Source organism: Pipistrellus hanaki (assembly GCF_964339955.1).
Source record: "Pipistrellus hanaki genome assembly, chromosome: 3".
Classification (NCBI taxonomy): Eukaryota; Metazoa; Chordata; class Mammalia; order Chiroptera; family Vespertilionidae; genus Pipistrellus; species Pipistrellus hanaki.
In genome coordinates, this window is record NC_140505.1 from 34867005 (window position 1) to 34880823 (window position 13819).

Genomic DNA, 13819 nt, shown 5'->3' on the forward strand with positions numbered 1-13819 from the left:
TGTCTGAGCAAAATGTTGATCAAGCAAAGTGAAATGTAATAGTTATTACAGTCAAGGAAACCAACACATCAGCATGCTTACTAATATCGCAGAAGGGATCGTTAGGGTGGATATTTTTAAGGTTTTGAGTTTGAATTTAAGTGCCTTTAGGCAGAGATATCTGATTGAGATTGGGCAGAAAATTCTTGATAAGTGTTTAGATCATTTCACTATATATACAAATATCAAATAATTATGTTGTATACCTAAACTAATATAATGTTATATGTCAATGAAATTTGTACAGTCAGGGGCGCGGGCAGCCCAGCCTGTGCTCTGTTTCAGTGTGGGAGCCCTGTGATTGATCGCCTCAAAGAGATAGGCCAGAGCCAGGTGTCCCGGCTCCACACAGCAGAGGCTGGACCCCTGAAACCCCAAGGCAGGCCTCACTGCACAGAGCTGGAGGACCCCCAGACAGGTCTCACCTCGTAGAGGCTAGAATCCCAGGCAGGCTGCATGCTGTGCACATAGAGTCAAGCCCAGCCCCACCCACCTGCATGCACCCACTGTGCGTGCAGCCATCTTGTGACAGAGTGAGAGCATCACGGTGTGAGGACTACTTAGGTTTTTATTAGTAAGGACTAGGGGCCCAATACACAAATTTGTACACTGGGCATGGGGAGTCCCTCAGCCAAACCTGCCCCCTCTCACATACTGGGAGCCCTCAGGGGATTTCCTACTGATGGCTTAGGCCCACCCCCCTAAGACGCAGTCTGGCCTCCCTTTGTGAGAGGCAACCGGGCTGATCAGGGGAAGGCACCAGCCCCATTACCAACTCCACTGCCAGTCACTGCAGCCACCAAGGTGTTTTCATCAACACCGGCTCCAGTCCCTTCACCAAGAAAAAATGACAACTTTATTTAGGCATTTTCAAGATGTGTCTTTTATAAGATATGCATTTCTTTCTTTCTTTCATTCTTTCTTTCTTTCTCTTTCTTTCTTTCTTTCTTTCTTTCTTTCTTTCTTTCTTTCTTTCTTTCTTTCTTTCTTTCTTCCTTTCTTCCTTTCTTCCTTTCTTCCTTTCTTCCTTTCTTCCTTTCTTCCTTCCTTCCTTCCTTCCTTCCTTCCTTCCTTCCTTCCTTCCTTCCTTCCTTCCTTTCTTTCTTTCTTTCTTTCTTTCTTTCTTTCTTTCTTTCTTTCTTTCATCTTCATCTGAGAATATGTTTCCATTTACTTTAGAGAATGTGAAGACAAAGGGAAAGACAGAGAGAAACATCGAAGTGAGAGGAACACTTTGATTGGTTGCCTCCTGCATGAGCCCTGACCTGGGCCCCAGCCAGGGAGGAGCCTGCAACCTAAGTGCATGCCCTTGATCAGAATCAACCCAGACCCTGCTGTCTGCAGGCGGAGGCATTATCCACTGAGTCAAACCGGCTAGGGCAGGATATGACAATTCTTAGCCCTCCAGCAGCAGACCTTCATTTTTTTTCTCCAGGAATTTGGTGGAACAACCGTAGATCACCTTTTTGGATTCTTATCACCCAAGTTACTAAGAATATTGCCAGTGGCATATAGGAAGCTTAGCCAATGTGCAGTCAGAAAAGGTGTTTCCTCTATAGTTCACACCAATCGCGGGCTGGGCCTTGCCTAGGCCTAAAGCCTCTGGTCAAAGCTTTAGACCTCGGCAGGGGCCCTCCAGCTCTCTCCGACCACCAGTTCCATCCCTGCCCAGGCCTGCCCAGGCAGAAAGCCTCTGGGGCAGGAGCAGAGCCCCAGCTCCCTGCAATCAATCGCAGGGCATTCGCTCCTGCTCCCTGCCCAGGCCTTACCTCACAGTGACCTAGGTGCCAGGATGTTCCTGGGAATTGGTGAAGTCACCTTTTCTACATGTAATCATCTTTAATTTGTATTCTTCTAAGTATTTTTTAATTAATTGATGCCTGGAGAAATAGAAATGAATTTCTGGACGTATTTGAGAACTCTTTAACAAGAAACAAAGGTGGGCCATTTTTACAAAACTCTAGAGTACAGTTGCATGCTTAAATGCAATGACTCACTTGGCACAAATGGGCATCTGTATTGATTTTTTTCAAGGTGTAACCTGGAGAGTATTGCGGGAGACAAAATGTCCCACGACCTAATACATAAAATCCAAGGTTATTAAGTTCACTGTTGTTATGATTTTGCGTATATGTGGAATCTTATGAACAAAATAAACTAACAAGCGAAATCGAAACAGATTCCTAGATACTGAGAAGAGGCTGACAGCTGTTAGAAGGGAGGAGGATTGGAGGGCGAGGGGGAAAGGTGAAGGGATTAAGCAAAGGAAAAACTCATAGACACAGACAATGCTATGGTGATTATGAGAGGGAAAGGGGGTGAGGAGAGATAGAAGAAGGTAAAGGGGGGTTAAATGATGATGGAAGGAGACTTGACTGATTGTGATGAACACACAATATCACATATAATAGAATTGTACACCTGAAAACTAAATAATTTTTTAACCAATGTTACCCCAATAAACTTAATAAAAGCTTTAAAAAAAATTCACTGTTGCTTTGACTTTGACTATACCATTCAGCTCCACTAAAGAAAGCTTCCTTCAAAAGGCAGTGGATGAAATCAAAACAAATAGCAGTGTGCTTTAAAACACATTACTTTTGTACTCAGGTTGCTGTAATTCAAAACCTTGAAATTGATTTTTAAAAAATCTATTATCATTCCTACTAGGCTGAATGCATAGAGAAATGTCAAAATAAAATAAACATTTTGTATTCTTTTAAAAAGTTCCCTTCTTTTGTGGGTTGCCATCAATACTCATTAATTAGGATAATATATTCATAACCTTTAAAAATATGTTTTTATTGATTTAGAGAGAGAGTAAGGAAATAGTTGAGAGAGAGAAAAACACCAATGTGAGAAAGAAACATCCATTGGCTGCCTCTTTGTGCACCCAACCAGGAATGGAGCATGCAACCTGGGTATGTGCCCTGACTGGGAATCAAAACAGCGAACTTTAGGTGCACCAGACAATTATCAACCCACTGAGCAACACCGGCCATGGATTCATAATCTTTTTGAATGCTCGGTTTAATATGATATTTATATTCTGATATTTGGATCTATGACAAAATTTCCCTGGCCCTGTACTTGTATTAATAATTTTTAAATTATAAAGAATAGCCTTTAGTTGATGGCCACTTGTTATAAAAAATAAATTATAGTTAATGGCATATGTAGGGTTAGTTTTTCTCATCATTTTTTATAAACATGTATTTTTAAATATATCTTTATTGATTTCAGAGAGGAAGGGAGAGGAAAAGAGAGATGGAAACATCAATGATAAAAGAGAATCACTGATTGCCTGCCTCCTGCATGTCCCCCACTGGAGATCAAACCCACAAAAAATCAAATCTGGGACCCTTCAGTCTGCAGACTGACACTCTATCCACTGAGCCAAACCAGCTAAGGCTATAAGTAGATTTTTATTGATATCAGAGAGGAAGGAAGAGGGAAGAGGGAAAGAGCGATAGAAACATCAATGATGAGAATCATTGATCAACTGCCTCTTTCGTGCCCCCTACTGGGAATCGCCGGAATCCCAGACACCTGCCCTTGACAAGATTGGGACCTGGGACCCTTCAGTCCTCAGGCCAACACTCTATCCACTGAGCCAAACCAGCTAGGGCTCTCTTATCATTTTAAGAGAATGATTTTTATAGACAACTACAATTTATAACTTAATTGAAGGAAAAAAATTATACATATTTTGCCTTTTTAACCAAACTTCCATTCAGGTTTTCCAAAAATTTATTGAGAAAAATAATTGACATAACATTATATTAGTTTCAGGTGAACAAAATGATGATTTGATATTTATATATTATTAAGTGACCACCACAATAAGTCTAGTTAACATATATTACCATATATAATAAAATAATATATTCTGAGATTTTTTTTTTAGATAGTACCTGCTTTGTAGTAATCAAAATGGGTTGCTTTTCTGAGCTAGTATCTGCTTTGTAGATTATTTTAAGATAAGCTCCAAAGTGACTGGAATATTGCTCTGGCTTGGGAGACCTGCTCTTAAATTTTATCCTAACAAATGTGGGAAGATATTTTAACAAGGTGTTCCTTTTACTTCTTTATTATTGGAGGGTAAAGTAATAAATAATATAGAAAAATACATATCTGTGGGAAAATGGGTTCATATGGTTTATGCAACATTAACAAATTTTCACTTTTATCACAATAAAACTGTTGTAATTTACAGTTTTCCGAGTCAGTGGTTGGGTTAAATATTGAACTCCAATGAATGGTGTAGGGTTTCAGACATTTTACTTGCTGAATTTTAATAGATGCACTAAAGGCATGGTATTTCTACGAGTTAGTTTTTTTGTGGTTTTTTTTTTGTTGTTTTTTGTGTTTTTTTTTATTATTATTAATGTACCTACAGATGATAAGACATTAAAAGCTCCTTTTTATTTTTCAATCCACAATGGGATTTTGGTTGCCCCAGACATGAATTTGCATGTCTGTATATGAAAACATTTGTATTAATAATGCAAGGTTGGAAAGAACTAATCGGCTGTTGCTATTCAGGAGCCATATTCATTTACGCAGGACTGGGCTGATTTACAAAAGAGTGGGGTATTAACTACAATAAGAATGCAACTTTTCCCTCATCTCATCAAAAGCCCATTACAGAGGAGTGCACCCATTCGTATCTGCTGTTGTCTCTACTTAGGACAATCACCTTTTCACTTCACTGGAATCAGGTAAGAGCCATTCCAGGAAATACTATCTATTTTCTTACACAGTTCATCCATAGTTTCACATAATTACCCCCGAAAGATTATTTTCCTGTAGTCTATTGATGTGATTACACTATATTAAACATCAGATAATATTTTACCATGTGCTATCTTGTGGAGCTCAAGATTTGAGTAAAATTCCTCAAATGTAATACTTTGCAAAGTTACATTGCAGTTTTTTTAAGATGGTAATTATATTTAATTATCATGTTATTTAACTTTTCTCTAATGGATGAAGATAATCTGAAGACTCACAGATCTCTCTTTTTCATTACAGAATATACAGGCTTTGCCAACACCTTTGTTCTGGAACATTAAGAAAGAAGACATGGAGAAAGCGAAGAAAGAAACCGAGGACCCCCTGCTACTGTTTCCATAAACAACTAGTGGTGTTTAAGGGCTAATAAAGCTCCAAAGATCTCTCATATAACCATAATCTTTGGGCCAATTTAAAAATATTTTAGATGGAGAAATTTCAAGAAAAATAAAGACAATTTCTTACGATGTGGTTCTCTTCCCCCAGCCTCCATAAAAGATTATATATATATATGGCTGTCATGTAAGGGGCAATTGAAATTCCACAGCACAAAGGCAATGCAAAGAAGAAGAAAAAAGAATCCATCTTTCATTTTTTTTTTCAAAGGTTTGGCAAGAAACCAGGGGTAATATTTTTGCAACTGGGAATGTGTGTTTGCTGAAGAATATTCCCACATTTGAATCATCATCAGGGGTCCTAGTCTTGTTTTACTTTCAAAGGTAGAGAGGGCATAACATTAACCCCAACTGGGAAAAGGAAAATGCCTCACTGTAATTCTCCTCCAGGGAGCAGGGATAAAGGGATTACATATGCCTGCATAATGGAGAATTTCCTCACTCAGACAAGACAAAAGACTTCATTATTTTTCACCAGACACTTGAAGCCTTGTCCCTCCCAGCTCCAGAAGCCAACCAGGCAGACCTTTTTTGTTTTTTGTGTTTTTTTTTTAATATTAAGCCACTAGATGGAGTTTCTAGGAATTGGCCCTTCTAAGTACTTGCCATGATGAAGAGACAGAGAGAAGATGCTGAAGACCTTAATTCCAAGACTACATTGATCTTTCCCCTAAGAAAAGTGAGAGCATCCCTGAAGATCAGTGTGTTCTTTTCTGTGCCATTACCTTTGCTTTTTACTCTAGGCAGCATATAAAGGAACACTTTCTTCCTGAAAACATATTTTTAAAATCTTTATGTGAGATCAAAAGGCATCTAAACTTAAATAGAAAGTTTTAAGTGGCAAAATGTAACTTAATTGAATTTTACAGTACTTTTGCTGAGTAGGTCTTTTACTAAAATATTGGTAACATATTAAAAGCCTCAAATTTCTTATTGGTAAAATATTAAAAATCTCAAATTCCTTTGTTATTCAGTACTTTGGCGCGGTGGTAGATTGCTATACGACAAGATACATGGAAACCAGATCAGATCTCCCTTTTACGATATTGAAATGAGTGCAGCTCAGCCTCATTTCAGCTTACAGGGTCTCCCTTTAACAGCTTCCATGTAGAATGTAGATAAAGGTTTACAAATTGTCTACTTGCAGGAAGCAATATCTGATTTTCTTTTATTACAGTCTAAGGATCTTATCTATCGTAGGTATGCAGCTCATTTTTTGATGGCAGAATATTCCAACTTGAGATAAAATTAAAATGATTTAACATTCCCTTTAAAAAGCCTATTTCAAACACATGCTGTTTTGTTTGTGATTGTTTTCATGCTTGATAAGCATGAAGTGATCAAAAAAGAAATTAAAATAGTTGATCTTCACAGAATTTCAAAGTTCATTCATTTAACAAGTATTTATTGAGCACCTACTGAGTTTTCTTGTTCGAAAGCATTGAAGATACTCAGAGGAAAGAGGGAGTCATGGGAGCGCTTGATCCAAGAAGAGACTGAACACGAACACCCCTAAATGGAGAGGAAGACTGCTTACCTTTGCTTTGGCACCAGCCTCGGAGGTGGAGTGCTGGGATGTGTGAGATTGGCACAGGGGACCATATCGAGCCTTAAACACCAAAGATGACCTCTTAACCCCAAGGCAATTTGGCCCTATCTGCCTGTCTTCATTTTGCTCAGATTCCATGGGTACGGGTACGTTTGGAGCCCGGGAATACAGCCTCCGCTCAGAGAACAGGAAGACCCTGGCAGGATTCTCTCGGTGAGGAAAGGAAACCACCAACATTTATGCTTGGCTCCAATAGAACTCTGAAGTCACCTGTTACATGGTTTCATGGGCCCAGAATTACTGGGCTTTTTTCATTATCTAGTTTAAAATTTTACTAGAAAACATTATAAACGTAGAAGAAAGTGGTAGGAAAAGGAAATGAAAGCAAGTGGTTTTACATACTACGCTCATTTAGGTGGCCATCTCAACCTGACTAAGCTCAGGTTTCAGGGAGGAGCTAAAAAGCAGCCCCACCTCTCCCATGACTGAATCATACAGAGAACAACAATTCACACACTGTTATATGGCTGAAACTCCAACCCACTTTAGCACTATTTTCTGAATTCTCTGGACCCATTGGGAAAGAGGAGAGTGATCTTGAGCTGAAGAGGAAAAGGAACTTGCTTTCTCGCCACGATTTCACCGATGCCATGCAGTTGAAAGAAGAAATGTCATGGTGGGGGGTGGGGCTGGAGAGTCTTCCCACAGCCAAGGGTCTCCACTGCGACCTGCTTGTTTGGGGTCAGAGGAAGAGGATGTCAGCAGATTCACAGAGGACACCCAGCAGGTGTGGGTGTGTTATGCTGCCCCAGGTGCTGGACATCCTTCAGGCCCTGGAGTCAGTACATGCAGTGCTAACTCTTCCTCCACATGAATGCCCAGACAGCCTTAGACTGACTAGTGGGCAAAAACTGTGAATCTGTATATCACTCTCATAAATCCTTGTTGTTTAATAAAATTTTATTTGGATTTTAATGTTTTCCTTCTGCTTATTAATCTAAGAAAAGTGATTCTTTGAGTTTTATTTTCTGTAACGCATCTGCATTCATTGTGTTTGTGTGATTTTTCACAGGTACTCACCATAATTATTTTCATTGGTATCAAAGGCATTTTTAAGTACTTAAATATACACATGGTATCACAGAAACTGCTATTTTAAGTATCTAAGCAGACACAGATCTTTTCTCAAAGATCATAACTCTGAGACAAATAGTAATATAGTTCAAAGCCAGTTCAGGTAACATGTTAGGAAACATAAGTATGAGAGTGTTTATGTAAAGCAATGACAGTAGTAGACGTGTTCAGGTGTTGAAAAAATACAGTGTCATAAGATTTTCATATCCTAAAATCATAGTATGGTAAGCCCATGAGTTTTCTTTGAGATCAAGCCCTTCTCTTCATGTTCCCCATTAGGGAACTGAGCTGAGGGGTCACTCGCTAACTCGGGACAGTGTCGTCTCTGGCACACAGCTCTCCTAGGCCCTGAATTTCTCTTTACTTTATGACTAAGTCAAGGGAATTTCTATCATTTTCAGCTGGATAGGGCTTTCTGGAGAAGAAATTTTGTTGTCCAAATCATTCACACCACAGGTGTTGAGTCACCCAACTATGAAAAGGATAGCATACCTTCAAAAATCTTGGGAGTTTTGTGGTTGCGAAGAAAGTGGTGACTGACGGACTATAAGCTTCAGACTGAGGTTTCTCTTGGTATTAATTTCGGCTTTAGTTACTTCTCGTTCATACTAATGTGTGCCCCTATCTAACTTTATGCTTTCCAGTTTTCTTAGAGTTCTGCAAAATCTTGAAATGTATATTCTATCGTCCCTGGGTGGACAAACCCTTCCCCAAGGGCTTTATTGAAAACCTCCTTGTCTAAATTCAAAACCAACATCATGATTAATCTTGGTCAGGCTGGCCCTCCTACTCACAGAACCCCAATAGAAGCTCTCCTATTTGGGTGATGGGGAGGGACAACATGGTGGGGGTGGGGGTGGGGAGACTGGAGAGAGCTTTCTGTTTGTTTTCCAGCTCCTCTTCATAGCCAAAACAGCTCTGCTTCGTAAAAGTATTCTTGACAGGAAGCCCAAAGCTCCTTTTCCTTTATGATTGTGCGTTATTTACTCTATTTTGCCTTATCATTGGTGTTTCCTTAAAAATAATGAGTAATGACCCGTTATGTATTATTCATTCCAAGTGTACAGATCACACATTTATCTTGGGCTCCTTTTTTTTTTTTTTTTTTTTTTTTTTCCTAGAGCTTGCACTCGACAGCGCATGCTGAGTGGCTCATTTGAGGGGCAGCCGGCAAAGGAAAGGTCAATTCTCAGTGTGCAGCACCACATCCGCCAGGAGCGCAGGTAAATACAGCAGGAGACCAGGCTGCAGAGAAACCCAGGAAAGGAGTGTTTGCAGGAAGTGTTTGCTTTCGCAGCCCTGGTTAGCAGATAGCATGGGTTCTACTCCTTGATGGTAACAATAACGAAATTATTTATAATCAGATCCAAAGGTCAAAAGTTCTTTCAAAAATCTTTACCTTGGTGATGTCCAAAGGCAAATTCCGAATTTCAGTCAGATGTTATCAAAGGTAGTTGGATAGACTAAAGCTTTTGCTATACAAAGAAATAGGCTTGTTTTATTTAAGAAATGTTGTTGTTTTTTTGTTTTGTTTTTTAATAATGATCATTGCTTAAGTCCAAAGTTGGTCTTGAGATATATTGACCAATAGGTTGTGGTTGTTTTAGATCACTAAGACATGGATCCAACAGCCAGAGGATCAGCAGGGGGAAATCTCTTGAAACTCTGACTCAAGATGTAAGTTCTAAGCAAAGCTTTGGATTTTTGAAACCTGACTTTTAAGATGTATTTAAATGGCTGCTCACATGATTCCAGTGCCTGAGTCTTTCTGTCACATTGTCACATCTCCATAAGATTTACTACCAGAGAAAAGCAGGAGACTCAGCAAACATTAAATGGGCAGGGACAGAAAAGATATGATTAACCATAGAAAATTCCAGACATCCGACAAACTATATGTCGTTGTTAAGATAGCAACACAAAAATAAATGACATATCAGTTACATTTGACCGAATTTAAAGACATTCAAAGCACATGATAGGAACGATTCACATGATTAACTTTGACTATTTACTAAATTCCAAATATTTAGACTCTAGATCCCAAGCCCAGATTTACAAACTGGGAAATAAAATTTGATTTCGAAAAGAATTTTTTATGTCAAAGATTGCATAACATTTCCCAATAATTTATTTTCTTTTAGACCCTAGGTTATTCATTTTTTTTATTCACTGGCCCAACTATATATCAAGTGTTCATTATATGTATGCAGATCCTGTTCTCTGGATGAGGACTAGAGGGGAAGCAAGACATCATCTCTGCTTGCAGGCATTTATAGTCTAGTGAAAAAGAGGATAAACAAGTAAACAAATATATAATAATTTCTGGGTGATTATTATTTCTTTTTTCAGTGCTGTGACAGCTTGACTTTGAGTAAAGAAAAATAAAATAGTGTGAAGGGATGGAAAGTGGAGATTTGGGGGCTTACTTGCTAGAGGATGGTCAGTGTACACCCCTCCACATGGCTCAGAGCCCCAGATGAGACACCTGCTATAGCCATTACGAAGGTACATGGTTCTGATTAGTGCAAACATCTGTTATCACCATGATGTTTTAAGCCAGAATGCTGTCTGATATGATCCAGTGTATTGTCAACATAGAAGGAAGTATGATTAGATCCAACACAAGACCTGTATACTGAAATTTATGATCAACCATAGTGCATGGGGAAAATTTCTAGGTGAAAATTCAGAGAGGCAACACTATTCCGAGGACTTTCCTTTCATGGATTTCATTAGAAATGCACAGTACACACCAAAATCAAATTAGAACATGGCTTTGAAAATACATATTTAAATATATACAACAAAAGGCTCTGTCTGAAATATCTCAATTGCAAACGCTTATTTCTTCTTCAAAGATCTTTTTTTATATTTTCTACATAGATATAAAACAAAAACCTACCTCCTGTCTTCTCCATAGCAAAAGGTCAGGGGGAATTCTACTTATTATAAGAAATCTGTCCTCCATAATAAAAGCAATTTACATAGAGAGTTTCATCTCTTTCACTTGATAGAATAATAGAAGAGAAAAACAACTCAAGGTAGGCACTACTGTCTATACGATGTTACCAAGTTATCTGAGCGGAGGCTCTATATCTCCCACAGGGGTGAAAATCAGAGTCATTGTGCTTCATGATCTGCTCCCCAAACACACAGCCCTCTGGCCTCATCTCCAACTCTGCTGCTTGCTTTCCACCCACACTGGCATCCTGGCTTTTCCATATGCAGACCCATTCACTCCCCAGGAAGAATTCATTTCTGCAAAAATCCAGTGGCCTGCATCCTTCTAGTATTTGCTCAAAGTAACAGCTTCTTATTGAGGCCTGCTCCGACCTGTTTATTTAAACTTGGATGCTTCTAGCATGCTTTATTCCCCTTTGTTTTTTACCAAAATGCTTAATCTTTTCTAACATTCTTACTTGTTTTGATCTAATTTTGGTTTGTTTATTTATCCCTGATTATTAGAACATTAGCCCCAGAAGACCAGGGTCTGTCTTGTCATATTTAGATTTTTTTTTTTGTTTGTGTGTTTGTTTTTGCCATTTTGCCATATTCCCAGCACCAGAAGATTACCTGATACCTAATTGATTCTCAATAAAAGTTTTTATTAGAAAAAAAAATCATTTGGAATAAAAAAAAAACACCCTTGCTAAGATGACCATGGCCATTAAAATATATGCAAAGTAAAGGTCTTTATAAAATGATGGTTTTGGGGTGGTCTTCAAAAATATCATCCATTTTGATATACTCCTTTTCATTTATTTCTAGCATTCCAATACAGTGAGGTACAGGAATGCACAAAGAGAAGACAGTGAAATAAAGATGATCCAAGAAAAAAAGGAGCAAGCAGAAATGAAAAGGTACAGGGTGCCTCGCTGTTTCTTGTTTCTCGCTTTGGAAGAGCCAGCATTCCCTTAGCCTTACTTTCCCATCAACGTCCCCTTCCAGGAAAGTGCAAGAAGAGGAGCTGCGGGAGAACCACCCGTACTTCGATAAGCCACTGTTCATAGTAGGACGGGAGCACAGGTTCAGAAACTTCTGCCGGGTGGTGGTCCGGGCACGCTTCAATGCGTAAGTACACTCCGTTTCAGCCAGGTGTTTGGCCTGGGTCGTACAAACAGCAGGTGGGGTTGTCATACCGGGGAGAAGAAACGTGTAGTCCTAATGGGGTCACAAAATAAACTGTGGGCTAATTAATCATGCTGTTCCTATTTGCTGAGCGGCCAGCCCAGTGTAAGACAAACAAAGGTTGCCAGTAGTTTAAATTTATATAAGACTCACGTTTAAGAAAGCACTTAGCCATTTTCATCTGTTCGTTTTTTAACTGCTGCCCCAACACGTTGGTAGCGGTGTTCTTGGCTCCACATTTATTTTGAACCCTGAAACCAAGGGAGACTGAATGACAGGGCAAAAGCATTGCGTCCATCTTCTTTCCCATTTGTAATTTCTTCATGATCAAAATACCCCAATCCGTTTCTTCTAGAATAATGTAAAAGTAAAAAGAAAGTTGACGAGTGTTTCTATTATCAATTGTTTCAAGAAGGAAACCCATTGGCCAGTGTCTCCATTCCTACCCACATGGAAGAAATGATCAAGAGGCGGTCAGTGTGGTCAATCTGGAGACCCCTGCATTTGTGATGACTCAGGCCGTTGTTAGCAGGCAGCCAGTGGGTGACATGGGACTTTTGTCATGCATAACTTGAAGTAATTATCCTGAAGACATTAAGAGTCCTAGAGGAAGTACGAATACTTTGCCATCTATAGCTGGAATTTCTCTGATGCTATCATTTACGTAAATTGATCTCCTGTGTTGACCATCAGTAGCATATGATGCTCACTATCTGTTATGAGCTGAATTGTGTCCACCCCAAAAAATATTCATGTGTTGAAGTGCTAATCCCCAGTGCCCTCAGAATGTAACCGAGATAGGGACTTTTTAAAGAAGTAATTAAATTAAAATGAGGTCATTAGAGTGGGCTCTCACCCAAAATGACCAGTATGAGGAGGGCATTTGGACACAGCCACATAAAGAGGGGAAGCTACATCTACAAAGAGAAGATGGCCAGCCACAATCCAAGGAGAGGGAACTGAGACAGAGCCTTCTCTCAGATGTCATAAGGAACCAACCCTACTGACACCTTGAACTTCTAGCCTCCAGAGCTGAGAAAATGAACTTCTTTTGTTTAAGCCACTCAGCTTGTGGTACTTCGTTATAGCAGCCATATGAAACTAATACACTGTCATAGCATTCAGGACTGGAGGAGACCTCGGCAGAGATTAAGAGCTTTGCCAAGGACACCAGCTAGTACATGGCCCTCTCTGACAACCAATCCATTGTTCTCCCTGCCATTCTAGAAAAATCTTCACAGCTTCAAATAACTGAGTAATAATCATTAAAAACTCCCCTGAGTTTTCACAAAGTAAAGGAAAAAGTTGGCAATTTAAAATTGATTTGATGAGTTCCAAAGTGGGGTTTTCATCTGGAATGAACCAGTTGACTGCCTTCATGTTAACATCTAATTACTATAATTACTAACTCTCCACTCCATTTAGTGCCACGTAGTTCTCCTTGTCAGCAACACAGCTGATATGAACCAAAGATTACTTTGTTGTAATTGGGACTACACATACAGACACTATTAGGGGCTTTACTGGAGATTGTATCCCCCCCAAAAAAAGTAGAAGTTAGAGATTCCTTCCCTGAGAAATTCTATATACATTACTCCACAAGATCGCAGTTAAATACAGGGTGAAGGAACTCTGTTGAATTTAGAGATATTTAATTAAATAATTATGAGGAACATCTTCAAACTGCTAAGGCAAAGATTTTAAATGCATGTTTTTAAAGAAAAGCCAAAATTTAATTCTGTAAAATCCATGTCAGAAATTGTTGAATGGAATCATC

The 13819-nt window shown here is 39.1% G+C and overlaps 1 protein-coding gene across 6 annotated transcripts in view; it reads left to right on the top strand.

Moving 5' to 3' along the window:
• Positions 1–13819, top strand: part of NALCN (sodium leak channel, non-selective) — a 269461-nt gene that overhangs the window by 208216 nt on the left and 47426 nt on the right. For all 6 annotated transcript variants that reach the window (XM_084880254.1, XM_084880257.1, XM_084880255.1 and 3 more), the window contains 4 exons: positions 9033–9134; positions 9519–9588; positions 11683–11774; positions 11863–11985. In XM_084880254.1, the coding sequence (XP_084736380.1) occupies positions 9033–9134; positions 9519–9588; positions 11683–11774; positions 11863–11985 (387 nt within the window). The remainder of the gene's footprint in view (positions 1–9032; positions 9135–9518; positions 9589–11682; positions 11775–11862; positions 11986–13819) is intronic.